Below are 23,672 nucleotides of genomic sequence, written 5' to 3' on the forward strand. Positions count from 1 at the left end.
GGTCTGATCTGTATTTTCTACCATATCTGCATGAAGAAGTGGAAACAGATGGTGAAAGGATGGCACCGACTTTATTATGGGGAGTCATGCACTGGTACCAGCATCTGCAGTACCTTCAGAACACCCACCTGCAAAAATTGGGAAGTCTAACTCTTGATGAAGAAGAACCAACCATGGAGTGAGGGCTGCTCAGGCAGCTGCTCACAGTGGGCTTGCATGCAGCAGGGGGAGAAACATTTATTTTCATTTGAACTTCCTTCTACGTGGTTCTTGGCAAGTGCTCAAATGGATTTATTACAGTCGCAAGTGTGAGAACAGAGCTGCTAAGAGGCACAACTTTTTGCCTCTGACATAATTTCTCTTGATGTGACACCAGCCCATTTTAGCCCAGACAACTAAAGTACTTTTGTTCAAGTCAAGGCAAGTCCAGAATCCAGTGATTCATTCACTGCTGCAGCACAGGGGGCCCCCAAGACAGGCATCATCACTGTCAGGAATGCAGCACAGGTCTCTGAAGATAAATGCATTGCAAGGAGGAAAGCTAGAGTTCTAGAGAATACTTTTCAACTAATTCTGTAGCACCAGTTGTTTCTCACACATTCACCACTGGCACTTCAAAAAATGAAATCTGTAAGTAATTTTCTTCTTTTCTATAGTAACTTTATAGAGAATCAGACCTACTGATTTCCCAATCTCCTGTTGTGCTTCTCACCCTTTTTTGTCTCATTACTAATCCCTAACTTGAGTCTTTTATGGCAGCTGCTCATTGTACTTAGATTTAACACGTAAGGACACCATATTGACTGTGGCCGGGGTTTTGCATCATTAGACACAAGGATCTATGCACCACCCTGAGGATTTACTGGAATAGCAGTTTTTGCCTGTAAATGCTCCCAGTTAACTCCAACTCTTACAGAGTCAGAATAAGCTGACTTTATATAGACAACTTGGTGAACTTACCCAATGTAAGCTTGTGCAACAAACAGCAACTCACTTCCTGAACTGTTTCACTTCTGGGGAAACTTTTCATCATTTCCACTATAACATTGTAGCAGCGAACATTTCCCGACATGAGCACTTCAACATTGCTGGCTAAAGAAAGAAACAGAAACAAAAACTGCTTCTTAATAGAGGGGTGGGGGGAAAAGTTGACTGGATTCTAATTCAGACTTCAGTTAAATAGATTTATTTAGAGAACTGTAACTATACTGCAGCTTTTACCTTGCATCTTAAAAGAAAGGTGGCTTTATCTCTTGATATAGTTATAAAAGACATAAATTACGATGAACATTTGGAAACTATGCATTAGAACAATGTTTTCTTACCTAGAGAATGGTAATTAATTGCTAGGATTTTTCTTCCTACCTAGCCAGTGATTTTCAATGTGCAGTCAAAATTCAGATCAACATTTTTTGTTTTTTCTCATTCTGTATCAGGCCATTTAACAGAAACCTCCTCCCAAACTAATCTTAAGTAGTTTTTTTTCCTTAAATGTGATCAAACTATGTGTTTTATAGATACTATATCAATCTTATAAATGGTGTTTCTAACATGACTGTGATCAAGTACACATTTTGCAATATTTCAATAATATTTCCAGGGGCATAAAATTAAGAAAAAAATTAGAATTTTTTTCTCATAAAATTTATTCTGTAGTAATTTATTTGATTTAATAATGAATTTCTGAGTTTTCCTTCTTTTTTAGGGGGCAAATTAGGAACTTATTATTTTCATACAAATTAGTTCTACTGTACACCTGTTGTGTACTGAGGCTACTGAAATTTTCATCCAATGTTCCTGCAAAATTTTGAAAGCCATTGCACACCCTGTATTTCACAGAATACAGAAGGTTGATGTTGGAAGGAACAGCTAAAAGGTCACTGTGTCCAACCCACATGTTCAAGCAGGGCTGCCTACAGCAGGTTGTCCAGATGGCTTCTGAGTATTTCCAAGGATAGAAACTTCACAGCCCCTCCAAGAAAACTGTGCCAGCACTTGGTCATTCTCACCCTGTTTACTTTTTATTACTCAGGCCAGATACAGAAATCAACAGGACAATCACATGAGCCCAAAGACAGAATGTATCCATTCCAACTGAGGACAGAGTGATCCCACATATAGTAATTTCAGGCAAAACAGCATCATGGTAGTTAAAACACAGTATATGAAAGCATCCTTGTAGTATTTCTATCCAGGGTATGAGACAGAATATGAACCTGAGAAATCTTGGCCAAAATCGTGGCCCAAATGAATGAAAGGGAGTCCTGTCACCATCTCCAAGGGAGTTAGCATTACTCTGCTGAGGTCTATAAATTTTCTTAATTGTTCTTTCAACAGCCTGGCTTCCCTGGATACAACATAAGAGAAATATTCACAACTGTATTATTAAAGATGATTACCCTTTTTAAAAGAGCAGCAAATCTTTTAAATAATACATCTCTAAATATTAAATAATGACAACCTACCAGATGAAAAAGCAAGCTCTGAGTGGGAAGCATTTCTGAAGCATTCTATTTGATAGTGAAGGAATGTACCTTTCACAATGCTTTAATAGGACAGCCAAGTATCATGTCATTCTCAACTGAAAACACACATCCCACAAAACAGTATTGCATCATTCCACAGTAAGTTATGATTTCAAAGGTGATACTTATGAATATAGTAAAATAGTCAGACAATTCCAAAATTGGTCACTACGGAGACAGCATAATGAACTGCATGTTTAAATCTGCAAGATCCAAGCAATGGCACATCTGCAGCAAGTCACCATATCCCAGAACAAGTTAGAGAAAAGGAGGTGGAACAGATCTCATTTAATCTTAACCACCAAAACTTGGTCATCTCAACAATTGATGATGAGATCTGAGCACTCTGTATGGCAACTCATCCCAGCTGGTTTAGGGTTAGGTAAATTTCCTCTTGAGGTGACTGTTCCTCCCTACTAAACAGAGCCCAATCCTGGCTGGCTCCCTATGCCTGCCATTTAGATGGGTAACATTCTGTGATCCACCACTCCACGCTGGAGGACAGTCAGCAGCAAAGCATTTTTCTCATGCCACAAATACTACTGAGATTAATGAGTTCTTGTACACCCTTATCCTACAATTCTTCTAATGTGTGCCAGAACCAAGTCTAAGTATGTATTAATGAAAGAAGGCATAGTGAGGTACTCATTCAGAATTAAGACTTGAACTTCAGGGTATGGAGAGACATTTGTTACTAGATAAGTTACAGTGTGTACTTAACACTGAATCATCTTCGCTGTGGTGGCCTTAAAGGAATATATTTTGTTGAGTTCTTGAGGGATGTCACCAACCAAGAGTATGAATACCAGCTTTGAACATTCATGTGCAAGTAGTCTCTGTTCCTCTGACTATTTTCAATCTTTCATATTAGAAATGAGAGTATTAAGTACCTACTTTAGAGCACGTCTTTTTCATGCCTTCTCTTGTTACACTTTGTATAACTATTTACTGTTTTGAAAAGGAGTTAAAATCTGGCATCCTCTTCCCTAGAAAACAGCAGTAACTTTGGGGCTAAGGTAAAATTATTTCTGACTCAAGGGACACTAAACTTTTTAAATACAAACTGGAACAGCGAGAATTTTGAGAAACAGGAACTAGATAGCTTGGAGTCTGATGAAATGCGCGACACTTCAGTCTAGTTCTTGTTCAGTGGGCACTCATGGGGCCAGCACAGTTCCTGTAGAGCCAGACAGGATGTACAAGCAAGGCTTTGTAAGTAAACACATTTGCAGGAGGTACAACATTATGCACCTCATGAAAGACATGGAGAGCAGAACCCTGCTCTATGCTTCCCAAAATTTGTCAGCAGGAAGCTGACAAAACCTGCCTCTGTGTTAACAAGATCAGATTGCTGCCAACAAATTGATACAAATCATCAAACACATTTCTCAGGATCTGATTTTGCACAGAACAGGGACTGCTGTTACTGGAAGACAAGAGATAACAAAGACATTTTCTTCCAGTCTTACTACACAACACCTGAGGACACAGTAAGACTACCACATGCACAGTGCTCCCAATGCTTGCCATTGCAGCCACCACTGAATGACCACAGCAAGTGTCTGAACTCAGATATTTTTTCCCAGGCCTGGCCACTGAATTTGTACGGGCAATTTTCCTTTGTGGGACAGATTTTGCCAAGAATATTCTTTACCTGTGACCTGAACTCACTGAAGATTTATTTAGTCAATAAATATATCTTATTTTTCAAGTGATAAAAGAAGACAGGGTCTTGAAACTTCAGTCTCTACAACCATGATAAGCATCTTTGCTACCACTGACTCCAAGCGGAAGAAAGTTATCTTTCTGTTATTTAGGAAAGATTTATGCTTTAATGGTTAAATATAAAAAATATCCAGTTTTTAAAAAGGGTATTTCCCAAAGTAAACAGGAAGGTGATTTGCTTGGCAATTCCCAACCAGTTCTCAATGATTTTTTGCAATCAGACAAAGATTATTTTTTACAGTTACAGGAAGCAAGAGCTGATGCACACTGTGGGAGAAAAGGAATTGAAAATAACTTTTAATACTTACGTGGACCAGCTAAGGAATGTAATGAATAAAGTGCAGGAAGAATCACCTCTTCCTTCTCTGGAAACTCTTTAAATACTTTCAGTATGATCATATGATCTTTACTTTCAACAAATTCAGTCAGCTGCTCTTCTGGAACTAAATTGAAAGGCAAGAGATACAGTATGTTTTGAGGAAATAATTCTTATGCTGGTGCAACAGGAGAAAAATCAACTGTTTTTATCAAGTTTCCTTATATTTATTTTCTGTGTTTCACAGAAAGTAAAGTACTATCCATACACATAATCTTCCACGATTATGGCTTTTTTAACTAAAAACTGAGCTACTTTATAAACACCTAGCTTACACTTTATGTAATTGAATTCTGACTTTTAAATTCTGCCTTTTGAATCTGTTTTTTAGAAGTCTTTTAGCCTTTTTCATAGAATGCTAGTCCAAGCCAAATTCCCACAGATAGTTCAAACCAAGACAGTATATAAGTGAGGGAAAAAGCTAAGCATACAGTGGAAAAAAATTAGTGAATGGGGAATGCCATTTTGCATACTCTGATTTAATTTTTTTTTTTTATAATGGACTTTTTTCCCATAAAGCCACACTTTAATAATATCTTACCTTAATGGCTTAAGGTTTTTCCCTTCCTGGTCTGTTATTCATACTGACATAACTGTGTGGCTGTGCAATGAAGCAGATAAGGGAACTGACCCAGGATGAGAGAGAGCACCTCTCAAATTTCACAAGCAGAACTGTTTTCTAAATCTGGTTGAAGATAAGGTTATGCAAATATTCACATAACAAAAGCTGACAAGATGGCTCAGAGGTAGAGAAAACAAGGCAGGAGCATCCTAGGAACTTGTCACATTGGTGCTGCCATCAAGAAGAAGGTATGCAGGTCTGTACTTGCAGCCAGATCTGTGAAAATCTGGCACTTAAAAAGACATGCTCAGAAAACATAAGAAGTTCAGACTGTTGTGGAGACTGAAGAGCAAATAGAGCAGGGCAAAAGTATTTAGGGACAGGAAGAGGAAAAAGAATAGAGAAGATAATTCCAAGCACACATACGGGAGAAAGACTTAAAAAAGCAATACAGAATGGTGCCAAAAAGAACCAATCTGAAAAACTGAAGACTATCTTTGAAGCAAAGAAGTACAGCAGTGATAGCCTTTCTCAATATTTATTTTTAATCAAGAAACTCAATTCAAAGCAAAGGGACTACAACAAGGGGACTTCTGGCTGTAAAAGGCACAATTCCTGAGGTTTCTGCAAAAATTCAATACATAGCAACTTCATTTTTCAGCATAAATGGGAATATTGTATGGACATATGATCACCTTTTAGAATTGTCAGGGTAAAATATAGAACAAAGTATTTTTCTAAGGTACAAACATTTTGTTTGATTTCAGAACTGTTCACATTACTAAAATTTACCCGTTTTAAATGCACAATCCCGTTTTCGAGAATTAAAATCAAATGTCACTATTCTTTATTTCAGTTACTGACCAACATTATATCCCATCCTTTCAGTTAACTCTGGAGTTAGAAATGAAGGGACATTTTGATTTTTTAAAGATATCATATTCATTCCTCTAATTTATAGACTTTGTGATATTGCTTGGAAAGTCTGTTTTGTGCCAGCTCATTTAAGAACAGACATAATCCACAAACCAATCTGGAATGCAAAAATTCATTTATTGTCTTTAATATCTGTCATCCCTCCCAATCGATACATTTTTCTAACATAATAAACTACAAGATAAAATACCTTTCTCAAAAAGTTTGTGTAATGCTTTACATCCATGCTGCTGGATCTCTTCATTTTTAGGGAAGCTGTTCATGGCATTAAATACCAAGGAAAACACATCCACCTCTTCTTCCAAGAGCAGGAAAGCAATTATGTCTGAACAGCAGAAGAGATTACATGTTGCACTGATTATTTCTCAGTATTTTCATTGAAACACCATAAAATCCAAAACTCTTTAATACTGTTCTTAAAGTTTACTCTTACAGTTCAAATCCAGCTTTGTATAACCCATGACAAAGTTATCTCTTAGGGTAGCATTTTACAATAGTACTGATGTCTAAAACTTTACCACCAAAAGACAGTTCATAACTACATGGTTAAAGAAAACGTTCAAAATAGCACTCTTATTATTTTGTATACAAGTACAAATGACAAGTGACTTCATGGAGTAAAACAGAGAGAAAAATCCAGTCAGCCATATACAGTCACACACTTTGTATCATTCTATGCTTCAAAGGCTTAGATGAAACAGGAAAGTAAAGCACACAATACCTGACATGAGGAGTAGATTTAATGCTTTTAGTCCTATTACTGAAAGATTTATGTTTCCTTTGTGGACTGTAAGCATTTTAAGAATCTGCCTAAAAATTAAAGATAAAGAAAAGGGAAAAAAGAGTTACAGCTAAAGAAATTTTGACACATACAAATTTTTATCAAACATTTACTTTGAAAACAGAAGTAGTTACAGAAATTAGCAAAACCATAAAAAGCTCTCAAACAATTAAAAAAACCCCTTTTATTTCAGCTTATATTTTTTCAAGGTACCAATGAAGTAATATTGGAATTTCAACTATGATCATAGTTCAATAAAATACTGAGGTATAATTTATCCAATTTACTTTAATTTTTAGTCAGTTACATGAATTAATTCTGTGGGGTTATTTAGGAGGTGGTTACCCTCCAGAACACTGGTCTGTGGAGCACCACAGAGTGTGGACAGCACAGCACTGCTCTGCTTGCAGCAAGAGCTCAGTTACACTGAACAGCCAAGAGTTTGGTGGAAGAGAAGCAGCAGTTTCCCAGCTGAAGAACTTGAACAGCATCTTGATGAACTCTAGCTTATGTTTCAGCCCTAAAGCACTTACATGATGCTGGACAAACCACTAAAAAGAAACATTTCCTAGACTTCCAGTTGCACACTGTACTTTCTGTAAGTCTGTTCTGACTTATTAAACAGAGAGAGCCAAACAATGCCAAGTACTGCAAAATTCAGGTCATGCATCAAACTGGGCACTTAAAATCAGTAGACATTTTCAACATATTTTACTCAAATTACTATCTGTAAAATAGTGACTAAAAATCTGTAACACTCCTTCAAAAAAAATTCTAAAAGCATTGATATCATATAATGAAGCATATATCAAAATGAGAGGGGAACTGTAATTAAAATGAAATAAAAACTGCTGAAATGAAAATGCATAGACTTACACACAAAAAACTAAAGAAACTTTCTTTTCTTTACTTTTCCTTACTTTAGAGAGCTTGATTCTGCAATTTTAATAATCTTCAAATGTGAATCTTTGCATATATAATATCTAATAAAAAAAGACTGTGCAGTAATTTGTAATACTCAAGTTGATATTCACGACCTGTCTTGAGAAACATAACCAGCACTTGAAGTTTCATCCAAATTTCACACCCCAGCTCCAGCAGTGATGATGTTTGCCTTGCTGAAGTCTAAATTTATAAGCTGGAATGAATGTATCACTGTTTTCCCTTCATACTATGATGCTGCTAGTTTCTCTCTCCTCTATTGCAGCACTAGTGTTGTAGCTATGATGACCAAAGTAGACACAAGAGGCAAAATCTGATGAGAGGTATAACATCAGTTATAGGTATAACATCAAATTTCCAAATTACTTTTAGAGAATTTCTTCCCATATATCCTCCTGTTTCAAGTATAACCAAGAAGAAGGATGTAAAACTTTCTAAACTTCTGCTGTAGGAAAGTTTAACATAAGAGATTACAAAACATCTCATGAAATCTATTTAAGCTTCTGGAAAGAATGCAAGAACATTGAAGGAAATTCTCTTTCTCTTCACAATGATAGCAACTATTTATTTATTACACTGTCTGTCAAAAACACCTAAATCAATAGCAAACTGCCATTTGTAAACATAACTGCAGCGTAGTCAAGTTGGATCACAGATGAGACACAAAAGAAAGAAATGCTTTTTCTTGTTTAATATTCCTATTCTCTCAAAATTGTTACACAAACAAAAAGGAAAATCTCCTGCAAAAAAAAAAAAAAAAAACCAAAAAAACGACCTTTTCTTTTCTATTGTAAGTGTTTCCTGCCTTGCTGTAAACTGCATGTATTAGTTATGGTGTTGATTCTGCAATTCTAGTACAATCCATGCTCTAGGAAATCGAGACATAATTTAGCTGGCTTGCTCTGCCTTTGGCACTGACAGAAATGCCTGGGCCCACTCTCCCACTAAGTCTCTCCACAGCAAGGAAAACTGTCAACATGTCAGACACTGATATACAATTTGCTAAAATGATGGTACTGAGAATGTACAGCAATGCTATCATCAGCTCTTTAGTGAAGTTTGAGTTTGAAAAGGATGCTTTGTTAACTGCACACACTGTGTGGGCACTAAAGAGGCTGTAGGAAATATCAGTCCCAGAAAGTAATTTTTCTGGGACCTGAGAATGAGCAGCTCTCAGAATTACCAGCTCTCAGGATAACTTTCAGTCAATTAACAAGCTTTTAAGCTGCCAAAGAAATTGTAACGAGCATGTGCAGCTTCAGCTCAGTTATTTCTTGCTCATGAAAAGCAACCAAAATCACTTTTGCTTTCCAACAAAAACTGGCAACACATCTTTCAGGGGAGTTCATTCCCCTACTGACCATGTATTCTAGCCACTATAAAACAAATAAACAAACCCCCACAAAATCATAATGCATCTTCACGCAATTTTTCAACAGCAACCTTTCCAAGGAAGGGTGTGGTAAGGACTGTGGAGGCAGATTGATGGGGTCATAAGGCTGTAAGTGCTTACTGCTGTCATTATCAGCCCTGAAGGCAGCAATCTGCCCAAGAGGGAGAACACCTAACCAAGCCCCCAAAACAACCCCCATGTGCATCATGCCTACATCTACAATTAGCATTTGTGCTACTGGGCAACAATTCAGCCAATCTGTGTGGGTGTTCATCCCATCTAACCACAGACATCCAGAAAACACTTGCTTAGGTTTCCTTTGACAGCTGATGGACGAGAGCTGAGCAAGTCCAAACCACAATTTGCTCCATTTACTAAAAAGATAGAAAAATCCATCCCTTCTTAAGGTAATTGTATCCACTGAATTCACAAGTAGTTGAGGTGATCAGTGTAAATACTTACCTTTAGACAATAATAACAGGTGTGACAAAACCTCCTCTTCCTGATTTACACTACTTTAGGCTTGTGGATATAATTCCTCACATTTGAAAAAACACACATGAACATCGAGGTAATACTGCCTCTGCCAGAAAGGTTACTTAGGATTTTTTTTTTTTAATGTGTAAGTGGAATTTTCTATATTTCAATTCGGGCTCTTTGCTTCTCATCCTGTCACTGAGTGTCACTAAAAAAGGCCTGGCTCAATCTCCTTTACTTTCTGCACCAGGTATTTAAATACATGGATAAGATCCCTCTTTGTGTGTGCCACATTCTGAAGGCTGAAGAAATGCACAAAAATGCTGATGCAATAACTTTATATATTTCATTGCATATATATATATGCTGCCAAATTGACCAAGCATTCTGGCAGACTCTTTGTATGCAAAATACTTACTGGTGAACACCCAGAACTTCCCAGTCTTTCCCAACATCCTTAGGAGCTATGTTTTGTAGAGTACTTGGACAAATTTCTATTAATTTACAAAGAAGTGACCAGCCCATCTGTAAAACAAAAATGCAGCTATTTTAGAACAGATATTCTGCTTAGAACTTCTACATTGCCTTCTAATATCCTTGGCATTTCTAAGACAGCTCTTCTGTTACCTAGCTAAATCAGTAAGGGAAAATTAATTAACACAAGACAAATGGCATGGAAAGTTAAAAGATGGAAGTAAAACATATGCTAATGATTCTGATTGCATTGCTTGCAGGAACACATCACTCTCAATCTGCTTCAGCACTGCCTAAGGAGAAAGGGCACACAGTTAAATGAGTTGCTGACAGAGAGAAAGATATGATGTGATCCATAGTATGTTATCATTGGCCAGGGAAAACACCTGCACTATTGCAAGTGTATTTTAATGAAAAATGTGTGTTTTCATAAGAACTTGCTATTTAATTGCAAACTGTAAGGATAAAGTATAGGTTTTTAAAGGCCTTCAATGTTTTAAATGAGGATGAGATACATAAACAATTACCACACATTTCATATTCTTGCCATCAACCCTCAGTAGTGTGTGCTTTCAAAATGTAATGAAGGCAGTAGAAGTTCTGAGATCATAAGGAGTGAAAGACAACTAAATGTATTTGTTCTTAATAACTACCTATGCCATCCAATACAAATTCTTTGACTTTCAAACATCTGTAAATAATGCCAAAAGCTAAAAATGCTCCTCTTTGATTTCTGTATTGGAGAAATCTATTCTCCTATGAATTTTTACAGGCTGATATGACTGAATAGGCAGCAGCAAGGAAGCAGTAACCAAAATCTGTAGAAAGAAATGACTGATGAAAGAAAATCCCTCTGTATTGAAAGAAAAGTAGTGAACTGTGAAATGTCAAAAGTCAAGATGAAGCAGATTTTACAGAAAGGAATTATAATACGGCATGTGAGTTTCCTTGAGCCTGTAAGTAAATAAAAAGGTGGAAGCAGGCCTCTGTGCTTTAAGAATAGAGTCAAGGCAGAAGATAATATATCACAAAGTCTCTATACATAACTGGATCACTTTTTCACAGAAGAGTTATGTAAAGCAAAGAGGTCAAGATGGGACAGCCAACAACAGGAATGTAAATGGCTACCTCCAAAGAGTTTAACAGCAAAGTTCATATAAAGTGCATGATCCCTAACCCTGCAATCAGTCAGACTATAGAGACATGGAATTACAAGCCTGGTAGTGTAGAGTCACCCACAGGAACAGCATAAACTTGAATTTAGATAGCTTTCCTGACAGCTTTGTAGAGTGTGCAAAAGGTGATGTAGCTCCCTGGGGACTGGAATTCCACTTTTGTCTTTCACATACTTGGTTGCAGTGTGAGCACAGCCCATATCTGCAGTACTTTTGTTTCTGTTTCAGCTCAGATTTATAGAGACAAACATTTAAAGCCAATTACAACCCTAATGTCTGCAGACTGAGCTTGACTATGTGCCAATTTCCCTACACTTCTTTTCCTTGGATAGCAAGCTGCCTTGCCCTGCATGAGACTACAAATCACTTACTATGGACATTCAGGGTGGTCTGTGTAACTGAGTCCTACCTAAATGTAGGTACAATGAATAGTCTTAGTAACTATCAGTTCAAGATGAGGATATATAGTTCCCTAATTTTCCATATTCCAAGCAAAATAGAGTTTATTGGTGACAGTCAACCAGATACAAATTTCAAAAACACTGTAGAGGTGACTATCAGTTGATAAACTGCTTATTCCTTAGAAAACATTTTATTTTAGAAGTCCCACTTTTTAAGAGCATCCTAACTGTTCTTATAAAATTTAATATCTGATGAAAACTTGCTTAATTACTTTGGAAAATTCCTTTATGTACTAACTGTTTCTGATGAATTTTATATTCCCATTGAACATTTTTATTTGGATTGTTAGGACTCCAAGAATTGACAAACATTTATCAGAACTGTGGATCCAGAGAAGACCAATGGAAACATCTGACCTGCTGATATGTGGTCTGTCTTACCACATTCAAATCACAACCTGAGGTAACAGAGAGCTTATTAGCTGTTTGAAGATTAAGTAAGAAAGCAAGGGTCTTTTCAAAAACAGAAATCCTAAAGGTTACAAGGAAGGGAAATAAAGCAAAAAAAATATGTCCTTATAAAGACTTAAACAGGTCCCAATATACAGAAACAGTTGGTAGCAGCCATGAAACTCATTATTTTTAAATCTGACCCTTTTGGTTGCTAGCACACAATTAATTTATATTACATTAGGTCCCACCATCTACGTCAGACAATAAAGCTCTGCTGACTGCTCTTTACTCAAGTGCACTCTTATTTTGTTCTAGAGCTTCTAAGTTGCTCCAGTCATTGCCAGATAAACTGCAGAAAACTACCTTATTTACTTAAATATTACAATAAATAGAAATATAAATTATATTTATAAATATATCTATAAATAATATATTTTACTTACAGGAACTACTGGCTTTTTTCCACACCAGTACCTTTGTATTTCTGAAGGAGCTTGCAGGGTTTATGCCTGCAGTCTGACCTGGGCCAGTACTTGCAATATTGATCTACTAGGCAAATTAACCCTGTACAAGTTAGTGGAACAGCAGCAACCCACAATGCTTTGTAACCAGTTAAGGAGGGGAGGTGAAGAAAATTCTCACTTCAGGTATGTCTCTGACTGTGTTTATTCTCTTATGCGAGTCAATTTTTTTACAGTGCCAAAAGGAAAAGGAGGGTGATTAATTATTCAGTCAATAAAAAAATAATTAAAAGTGCCAAGAGACTGCACTGAAATCAGGACCTCACTACTTTGCCACCACTGTAAAGTGAGAATTTATTCACAAAGATTACAAACAAATAGCCGTGAATGAAGCAATAAGACAGAGCTCTACTTACATAGTGTGAATGTTTGTAAACATCAGAACTGAATGTGAAAGAAGAGGTGCCCAAGACATTTTATGAGGAATGGGATTTGAGCTTTGCACTGGCTATGAACTTCCCACTGGAACACAACATAGTAATGCAAAGGAGGTCCAGAACTTCTAAACTGAAACACTGAATGACTGCAAATATAGGCAGGTAGAATATTAAAATTAATTTTAAAATTCTGCATTAGAATGAAGTATTTTAAGAGAGTTAAAAACAAAGTTAATCACTATCTTCCTTATGCAATTCTGAGAGTCTTGTGCTGTCATTTCACAACTACTTCTTGTTATGATTGATGTTTTACTTCCAAGTTTAGACTTCCGGGCAGAGATTTTATAAACTAATGAGCTTTATCTTGAAAATAACTGCTGCTTCATATTCCTACTGCTTAATAATTAAAAGAAAGAATCAAGTGAGTTGGAAACAAATCTGGAGCTTATAAACATCCTCTATGCATAGCATAGTCAGATATTTAATATATGTCTGCCAGGAAGGAGCTGTTTTGTATGACAAGTCTGGCAACTGTACCATAAATACAACATCAAATTGTGGAAGTGCCACACCTAGTCCAAATGGGCCAATGTTAAATTACAGGAGCAGGTAGGCAGAACCTTAATTTGCAAAACTTACTCTTAGCTAAAATATTCCCCCTGCCTTTAAAAAACTGTGCTAGCACAGGTCTCAAGGATATGGCGACATATATATGAATTCATTGTATAAAATCGTGCATTTTGGAAGTTTGTCTAACCACGGCAAAATTCAATATGGACACGTCAAAATTATATTACATAACATTGCTGGTAATTTAGAACCCTACTTTACACAGCAGTCAAATGGCTTAAGATTTATTTTTTATTTCGCCTCCTTCTGCCGGTAAAAACAAGAGACGTAGCCAGTGGCGTCTGCAATAAGTTGGAACGCTTGGTCCCTTTAAATGCCAGCGGTGACAGCGCCCTTCTACAGCTCAGAGCACTCCATGAAGCGGCCCAGGAGACACACGGCAAGTTAAGGAGAAATCAACAAGCGGAACAAGAGCTTTTATCCCGGGAAGCGCAGGACGCCGCCCGAGCGGGGGCAGCGGCCCCGGCCCCGGCCCCTGCCCCTGACCTGCTGCACGCCCGCCGCTCCCGGGTACAGATCCACCACCAGCAGCAGGGGCACGTGGACGTTTTTGCCGCTGAAGAGCCGGGGAGCTGTGGGGGGACAGAGACAGACAGAGAGACCGCGTTAGCGACCGGCGGCGGGCGGGACAGGGCAGGGCAGGGCAGGGCAGGGCGCTCACCGCTCTGCCGGGCCGCCAGCTCCAGCAGGTCGCTCAGGGTCTGCACCAGCGTCTCCAGCCGCTTCCTCTCCTGGACGTTTTGGAGCCGGACGACCAGCTTCCTCAGGGCTTGTTCCTCCCCCGCCGCCGCCTCCTCCTCCTCGGGGCCGCCGCTGGCCATGGCCGAGCCGCTGCCCTCTCTGCGCCCATCCGCCGGTCGGCGGGACGAGCGCCGGGCCGGGCCGGGCTGGGCGGTGCGGGCCTGTCCCGCTGCTGCAGCCCCGCAGTGCCGCCGCCCGGCCGCCGTCACCCGGCCCTCCCGAGCCACCCCCGCCGCGGCCTCCGGCCCCTCCCACGGCGCTGCTCCATGGACACGGCCGAGGACCGGCCCCCGCGGGCGGGCGGCCCCCGGTAACCCCTGGGACACGCCCGTGGGCGTCGCGCAAGCGCCCGGCAAGCAGAACAGACCCGCGGGCAGCTCCCCCTCACAGTGATTGACGAAAGAGCTGCCCAATAGAGCTGCCGAGCTGGACCCGGGTCCGACCGGCAGGGCCTCGGTGTAAAAACCGGCCGAGGGGTTGTGTGCAATGGGTGGTTTTGGTTTCTGGGTTGGGCGGGCTTTGAGGATGGGGATCTGTGATCCTGTGGGATACCTACACTGAGGTACTCTGTTCCTGAAAGGCTGCGCCCTGTGCAAGGGTGTGGAGTTGAGCCTTGGAAGAAGGGAGGGGTGAGGTGAAGGTGTTTAAAGATTTCATTTCCATCTCTAATTGCCTTGCTCTAATTTGTTTGGCAATAACCTAATTTCCCCCAGTTGAGTCTGTTTTGCCTGTAATGGTGATTGGCGAGTTATCTCTTCCTGTCCTTATCTTGACCCATGAGCCTTTTGTGATGTTTTCTCTCCCTTCTCTAGGTAAGGAGGTGAGTTAGAGAGTGGCTTTGCTGAGAAGCTGGTGTCCAGATGGGGTTAACCCACCACGGTCCTTTTTGGCTCCTACTACATTACTTTTGCCTGAAACCAGGTGTCTGAAATTTTCAGTGTGTATCTTCTGTGCACCTTGATAGTAAATATTGTGTAGTTGAAGTCTCTCTGCTTGTTCCAGCTCAAGGCTGGCTTGAAGTCCTGGATCACTTGTAGTTCCTTCAGTAAATAATTTGTTGCAATTGAAGATTCCTGAGCTAGACAACTTGAGTCTGAGTTAATGTTTCCTCTTCTTTCCACTTATGTTGGCAAAAAATAAAAACTGTCCTAGTGTTTCTGAGGTTCCTGAATAAATTCAGGAACTAGCTTCTAGAGATCAGGTGTCTCAAACACTGATCTTCCAACACGTCTCCCAAGGTTCATTCCTCTGCAGGTAGCAGTTCCCTGGAGTGCTGGTTGGAGAGGATGCCAGCTTCTGCTAAGTATCTGAAGTCTGGTAGAGTTTGACAAAAGTCTTCTGAAGTGTATTAATTAGTTAGACGAGGAGAATGTAAAGAATGAGGTAGTCTTGGTAAGCATCTATATTGTAGTTTTCCTGGATTTTTCTAGGAAAATCCAATGGAGATATATTAATATATCTTCACCAGAATGAATGGGGAGAATGGGTTCAAATTCAAAACCAGTAAGTTTAGGTTGAATGCTAGGAAAAAAGTCTTTACTGTGGAGGTGGTGAAGCACTCTAACAGGCTGCCTTGGGAAGTTATGGATGCTCCATCCCTGGGAATGCTCAAGGCCAGGTTGGATGGGGCTCTGAGCAACCTGGTCTAGCGGAAAATATCCTGGCCCACAGAAGGAAGGTTGGAAAGAAATGGTCTTCAAAGTCCCCTTCCAACCCAAACCATTGTATGATCTGTAGAAGTGATTAGAGGTTGTGACTGAACTGTCTTGTGTTGATGTCTGGCAAGAAAATTGAGGTCTGATAGTAAAGTGTAGTTGTCTGAATGTCATTCTTATCAGACCTTGAGAAAAAGGCAAAGGACTTTACCTCTGGAGCACCTCTTAAATATTTTTCTGCTCTGGAAGTTTCATATATTCTGACCTCTTTCTAATGTTCCATCACAGAGTGTGGATGGTTTACCATGAAGGCCACAACAAAGGGCCCCAGATATTTAACTAATTTAAACAATTTGTTCTTTTTCTGTTGGGTCTCAATATGTTCATTCCACGTCTTCTGTCCTCTATCAGCTGTAGCGTGTTGTGTTATGCCCATAATTGAAAAGATTGTACCAAGTCACAGAATTAACTGGGTTGGAGAAGACCTTTGGGATCATTGAGTCCAACCTGTGACTAACACCACCTTGTCAACTAGACCATGGCAATAAGTGTCACATCGAGTCTTTTTATTTTAAACATCTCCAAGGTCAGGGATGCCATTTATTTTTGGCTGTAATTCCACAACACACAGTCTTCTGATTTGATACAGCAATTTCCATGGCCTCATCATCCAATGTATAATGCATATTGTTATATTTTCTTGAAATGAGTGTAATGTTATGTATGAATGGAGGATACATTGACCCTTAGAGAAACCTTCTAAGTGAACACAATGTTAGATTTGAGTCTACTGTAACTGCATTTTGTTTTAGCTCCATGTAGAATTTGATTGGGATAGGAGCTTCTGTTGGAGTAAGATCCAAAGGAACAGGCAAACTGCTAGAAAACACACCAGAAGACCCTCAAGAATTTTTTTTTTGTCTGAGTTATGGCCCATGTCTGGGCCTAAGGCTCATCCCATTCCTAGGATTTGTTTTAGAAATGAAATCCAGGTTGGAGCTCCAGGTTGATTTGGGTTGTAAAGGGGCCATTTTTGCCTTCTCTTCTCAGTCATCTCTACTGTCTCTTCTAAAAATAATTTTCTTGTCTTGGGTCCATTTCCCTCTCCTGGCTACCCACATTTTCATGTTTGGAATCAAATTTTCTGCTACGTGTTTGAATTTAGTCCGTCCTTGATATTAGCCATCTCTGATTGGCTTTTGCCATCAGCTGCGTAACAGGTCCCTCATTTCTTCACCCTTTCTAGCTTTGGTGTTGACACTGATTTAAATGTTCTGTGCTGCTTATAGGGTGAGATATTAGGATGCAGAGAGAGATTCTCGGTCAGCTGTGAAAGGACTGTATGTTGCAGTGTGATACAAGTATGTTTCAGAATGGAAACTTCATCTTTTTGACAGGAGAGGGAGGCTGTGTGCAAGGAAAGGCTGTAGGCTGTTTCCGCATTGCTGGGAAGGAAGGTGTTTTTCTGGAACAGTTATTTTCCCTGGATCCTTGCTAGTTCATTTGGGCTTTTGAGAGGCTGAACTCTCTTTGGATTTTCTTTCTGTTTGGTTTTGTTGGGGGGAATGTATGTGAGAGTGAGTTTGGGTTTTTGTGGGGGAGGTTCTGAATGTTTTTTGTCTGGTTTTGTTTTCTGAGGCTTTTTTTTGTTGTTTGTCTTTTGTTGGTTTTTTCCCCCCTCTTCCTGCTCTCCCATTATTTTATTTGCAGTGTTTTACACCGCCTGGTGAGCCTGCAGAAGCTGTGTTAGGTATTGCCTGGGGACTCTCCTTTGCAAGCTATTTCTGACAGAGAGCAATGTCAGTCAGATCCATTTTTCCACATTCAGTTTTGTCTCATCATGCTTCCCCCAGAGAGGAGAATGAAAATTTAATTACACGAGACTTTATAACCACCTTTTTTTTGGTTTTGAAATCTGCTTTGAAGAGACCATGCATATTTATCACTGAAGGCATAATACTCTGAATAAATATCTTTCCATTGTTGTATCCCCATTCTGTGTGTTTTTAACCCTGAAGCTGGAGTGGGGATGGTGTTAATTTGAATGACAGAAAGTGCTCAGACAGAGCCTGTTCAGAAGTGATATGACAGTTATTTGATTGACCTCTGGACAAAATGCTGATAAATGGTCCATCTGCTTTTATGTCGTAACCAGCAGGGGCTCTGTGGTGTTAATGAATTCATTGCTTCAGAAAACAGTGGCAGAGCAGGTATTCTACCTCAGCCTTTTCAGCTCTCATTGTAGCTATCAGGGATTTAAATTTTAAAAAGATTAAGTACTGTGCATAGGCCCATACTTGTTCACTACTCTCTGTATGTGAAGGTGAATCATCTTCACAGCTTCCAAATGGATGGGCCAGACAAGCACTCTCTTTGCTGGGTAGGGAACTGGCTGATGGCTGGGCCCAGAGAGTGGTGGTGAATGGTGATACATTCAGGTGGTGGCTGTCACAAGTGATGCTCTCCAGGGGTCAGTATTTGGACCAGCCCTGTCTAATACCTTTATCAACGATCTGGACAAGGGGATCAAGTGCTTCCTGTTAGTTTGCGACAAGTTGGCACTAAAGTGGAAGTGTTGATCTGCTGGAGGGTGGGAAGGCTGTGCAGAGGACACTGGACAGGCTGGACAGGATTGATGGGCCAAGAAAAATTGTGTGAGGTTCTACAAGGTTAAGTGCTGAGTCCTGCACTTTGGTCTCAACAACCCCTCAACAATGGAATGCTGAAGGCTGGGGCAGAGTGTTTGGAGATCTACCCAGTGGAAAAGGACCTGGGTGTGCTGGTCAACAGAGCTGAACATGAGCCAATGTGTGGCCAAGAAGGCAAATGACATCCTGGCCTGGATCAGAAATATTGTGTCCAGCAGGACCAGGGCAGCAATTGCCCTGTACTCAGCCCTGGTGAGGCTGCACCTCAAATCCTGTGTTCAGGTGTGGGCCTCTCACTGCAAGAAAGACACTGAGGTGCTGGAGCAAGTCCAGAGAAGGGCAGTGAAGCTGGTGGAGGGTCTGGAGCACAGGTCTTATGAGGAGCAGCTGAGGGAGCTGGGGATGTTTAGCCTGGAGAAAAGGGGGTTCAGAGGAGACCTTATTGGTCTCTACAACTGCCTGAAAGGAGGCTGTAGCCAGGTGGGGGTCAATGTCTTCTCCCAAGTAGCAAGTGATAGAACAAGAGGAAATGTCCTCAAGTTGTGTGAGGGGAGGTTTAGATGGGAAGTTGAGAAAAATTTCTTCCTTGAAAGGGTTGTCCAAGCCCTGGAACAGGCAGTCCAGTGAAGTAGTTAATTCACTATGCCCGGGGATATTTAAAAGACAGGTTGTTATGGCCCTTAGGGTCATGGTTAATGCTGGACTTGGCAGGGCTGGGTTAATGATTGAACTCGATAGTTCTAAAAGACTTTTCCACTCTAAATGATTCTATGAAATGTACCTTTCTGAAAGCAGGTGTTCTACTTGCCTTTCAAAAATATTTTCGTTATTAAGTATTTAAGTCTAACAAAAGTAAATTTTATTTAAAGAAATATGTGCATATGTTAAATTGGGCTGACACCTAGTGGTGGGAATACTTCTAATACAGTAGTACGTGACTTACGGTTCCTTTGGTTCTGTGGGTATTTTAAGCTAAACAAAGGTAGCTTGAAACTGTGCTTTTCTTAGAGGAGGCCAGAGAAGACTTGGATTTCCTCAAAAGAAGGGCTGTCCCTGGAGTTCCTGCCCTTTATCTTTCCTGAAAATCATCTTCCCTCTGCCTGCTTTTCCCCTGTCATCATCCCTTTGGAGTACACTGCATTGCTATATACTCGATATGGTCTATATGTTAACAGAGCAGATGAGTGCTTCAAAGCCCAAGTAAGCTTTCCTGCTGTTTCCTGCTGAATAGCTGATGATGCACTTTGTGATTCTAAATTAGAAACTGGAGGAGATGTTCAGGATGTTTTCTGCCAGTATCCAGCTGATTAAACAGCTTCTGTTAAAGGGACAAAGCTTTCACTTCATAGAATGATGGAACGGTTTGTGTTGGAATAAGCCTTAAACACCATAAAGTTCTGAACCCCCAGCCATGGGCAGGGACACCTTCCACTAGACCAGGTTGCTCAGGGCCCTATCCAACTTGTACATTTCCAGGGATGTGGCATCCACAGCTTCTTTGGGCACCCTGCTCCAGTGCCTCACCACCCTCACAGAAAATAATTTCTTCCTAATGTCTAATCTAAACCTGCCCGTTTTCAGTTTGAAGCCATTCCCCCTTGTTCTGTCACTACATGCTCTTGGAAAAAGTCCCTGCACACCTGTAGAACCCCTTCCAGTTATTCTTTGCATCCCTTGCCAAGTCCAGCTCCAATTTCACCTTGGCCTTTCCCCCCCATCTCTGTACAACTGGACTGTATCCCTGTACTCTTCCCAGGTTACCTGCTCTTGCCTCCTTTGCCGGTGCACACCCATTTTGCACTTTAGCTTGATCAGCAGGTCCAGACTCAGTGATTCCCATTTTCTGCCTTCTTTGCCAAATTTCTTCTGCCTAGGGATCACTAATTTGTGTGCTCCATGAAGATGTCCTTAAAAATTTGCCAGCTCTGTTCTGTTCCCTCGACCCTGCAGACAGATTCCCAGGGGATTGTATTGATGAGTTCCTTGAAGAGCTGGTGTTTACTTTCCTTATCAGGCCTTTAAGGGGAAAAAAGCTCCTCAACTGAAAAATTATAAAGTGGACTTGTGGCTGGTTTCTAAGGAGGTGTAATAGAAAGCCTAAATTTCTGGATCACTGGCTTCAAGGTTATGTTAAAGAGAGCTGCAAGGAGGAGGGTTAGGGCCCACCCTAACCAGAGTATGTAACACTTGGCCATGACAACTAGCAAAATGATGTAAGTTTAAAAAGGAGGCTCCCACAGCTGAGCATAAAACAGCACTGACTGGTGAAAAAAAGAGTATGAAACAACCATCACTTTCAGAGTAGCTGAAATATATGGACCTTGAGTATAATAGGATCTATGAAGCCACTGGTTTATGCAATATGGTGAACTTCATAATGTTAGGTCTACTAGAAAGTACTGCCTTATAGCATAGACAGTACAATGCTTACAGAAATTAATTTGGTCACCAGATAGAGGCCAGCACTGTGTCTGACCTGGGCAGCACTGCTTATCTTGGGATTATTTTACTTCTTATTTAATTTTAAAGTATTTTTTAACAACTGTAGCTATTACTATAGAGCACCAGTGGGTTTACAGGGCCATGTATGAGGCATTTTGCTTATGTCTAGGATTTTGTATATCTTTTCTAATTTAATTTTTATGGGTCTCTTTCATTGTACCATAATGTCTGTCATCAGCTTTTATAAAGAGTACAAATAAAGATGGGGATGCAAATAAGTTAGATCCCTGAAGCAGAATTCAAGAATGTGGCACAAAGGTAAATCATAATCCAGCAATATAATTTTTCCCTCTCTGTCTGTTCAGTTATTAGTGGATTGATCACACTGGTTTTAGTAAAGAAGAAGGACCTTGGCTCTTATATAGACAGTTATTCATATGGCTTAATTATTTACTTTGGCAATTTATAGAAAAAATTCTTATTGGGTTTGCCAGTGTAAAATATAAACTTTCTAATTCCTACAAACCTTTTTAGGTTTGCTAGATGTTTTTAGTTCTTCCAGAGAATGCATTGTTGTCCAGTACATGTTTTTGCTCTGGATAGAAATCAAAATAATTTTCTTTATAAGAACAAAGAGAAGGCTTCAGGGTGACCTAATTGCAGCCTTCCAGTACCTGAGGGGAGCTTAAAAATAGTGGGAGAGAGATTTTTTTAAAAGAGTAGATGGTGACAGGGCAAGGGGAAATGGCTGAAAACTGAAAGAGAGCATACATTTAAATTAGATATTAGGAGGACATTTTTTACTGTGAATGTGGTGAGGCACAGAAATAGGTTACCCAGAGGAGCTGTGAATGCCCCATACCTGGAAGTGTTCAAGGCTGGGCTGGATGGGGCTCTGAGGAACCTGATCTAGCTAGATGGTCTTTAAGGTCCCTTTCCAACCCAAGACATTATTTGATTCTATGATTCTTTATAACAGCCCATTTCATTAGTTTAAATGTAAAAATTATTCTAAGTAGCACTCACTGGATTTGCAGGTAGCTAAAATGATTGACAATTGGACAATCAGACAATCAGTGTTCCTTTGTCTGTCCAAGCGTTCTGGTGCTGTATCAGGTAACTGACAGATGATAGCTGAGCTATCCCATAGCAGGCCCTAGCTTACCACTGAAAAAGCATAAAACTTCCCACTCCCTTTACCAAGCAGATATTTTTCTGAATTAGTTGTTTATCTATTTATTGCCTTTTTGAAACTAGAAAAAAAATCCAATCTACTAACATTCTCAAAGTACCATAAAGGAGTACTAGCTGATAATGCTCTTAATTAGCCAAGTACTTTTCTTAAAATATTAAAATTAATTTAGTCTTTGTCAACAATCACAGTGGCAAGGCCTGTCCTCATTATTTCCTCAGTTAAAGTAACAGGACTAGTGTTAACTTATTAATTTTCATGAGAAACTGAGAATTTAAGTGGTTCAAACTTGTTTCTTGTCACTGCAAGAGGCTTCTAATCAATACTTTCTCTCTTCATAATTGGAACAGCTTTAGTACAAATAAGTTTTACTGCATTAATCTTTTGACAAATTGCCTACTGTATCAAGCACAGTAATTATTTCTGCAAGGCTTTGTGTACCAGCATGCTGCTCATATTAAGTAATATTATTCTAATTTCACAGTAATTCTTAATTTCTATCACCAGTAGCAAATCACGGGTGAAGCAAATAACAGGCCTGGAAGGGAATAGTCCTCTGGCTTAACCCTAGTTCATAATTTTCCAAGGATATGTTACCATCCCTCTTTTCTTCAAAGAAAGACTCTGCATATTCTCAGTCCTACTTCCGGCAGATTCTCCCATCTTTGTTCACTACTCCTATTCTTGTCCCTCAGAGGACTCTTCTTATTCCCTAAGACATTTCTTGACTTTGGCATGTTTGTTTCCTGTGGTCCTTCACCAGACTGCTTCAGGCACAAGTGGTGCCTGCCCCAGTGCCAGGGCTTATGCCAGGCATCCATGTGGCAAGGTCAAGCCCTACTGCAACATCTGGCTGCAGCATCAGTCCCCTCCCTCTTCCTGCTTGGCACAGTGCTTGCCATCCCTGTTGCTACTCCTGATAGTGATTATCTTGGATCTTCCACAATCCCGATACAAAAAAAAAATATTGTGCCACTGTCAAATACTGTGATATAGCATTAGTAAACTGATTTGAAAAGCATTAAGGTGTATAAACTTCCTAATGGTACAATTCCTAATTCTATCTACTGTGTGCAAATGATTGCAATATTGAAATTACATTGCAGTTGCTAGAAAACTACTTCAATCACTTCAGTAAATGCATTGCTGTGTGAACAGTATAGTGTGATACTCAGCGTGCTGTCACTGACACTGAGCATGTAAACAGAGCACACTTAGGTAGTTCCTGTACTTGTGGTGATGGACT

General features: G+C 39.9%; 1 protein-coding gene across 2 annotated transcripts in view; it reads right to left on the reverse strand.

Moving 5' to 3' along the window:
* The window catches only part of LRRK2 (leucine rich repeat kinase 2), a 64,475-nt gene extending 49,680 nt beyond the window's left edge, over window positions 1-14,795 (reverse strand). For both annotated transcript variants that reach the window (XM_068189715.1, XM_068189714.1), the window contains exons 1-7: window positions 14,410-14,795; window positions 14,235-14,320; window positions 10,136-10,242; window positions 6,846-6,934; window positions 6,315-6,449; window positions 4,559-4,693; window positions 961-1,092 (exon numbers count right to left, since the gene is read on the reverse strand). In XM_068189715.1, coding sequence (XP_068045816.1) covers window positions 961-1,092; window positions 4,559-4,693; window positions 6,315-6,449; window positions 6,846-6,934; window positions 10,136-10,242; window positions 14,235-14,320; window positions 14,410-14,569 — 844 coding nt within the window. In that variant the 5' untranslated portion in view covers window positions 14,570-14,795. The remainder of the gene's footprint in view (window positions 1-960; window positions 1,093-4,558; window positions 4,694-6,314; window positions 6,450-6,845; window positions 6,935-10,135; window positions 10,243-14,234; window positions 14,321-14,409) is intronic.
* Window positions 14,796-23,672: the final 8,877 nt, after the last annotated feature.

The sequence above is a fragment of the Anomalospiza imberbis genome, chromosome 5 (genome assembly GCF_031753505.1).
Source record: "Anomalospiza imberbis isolate Cuckoo-Finch-1a 21T00152 chromosome 5, ASM3175350v1, whole genome shotgun sequence".
Taxonomy (NCBI): domain Eukaryota; kingdom Metazoa; phylum Chordata; class Aves; order Passeriformes; family Viduidae; genus Anomalospiza; species Anomalospiza imberbis.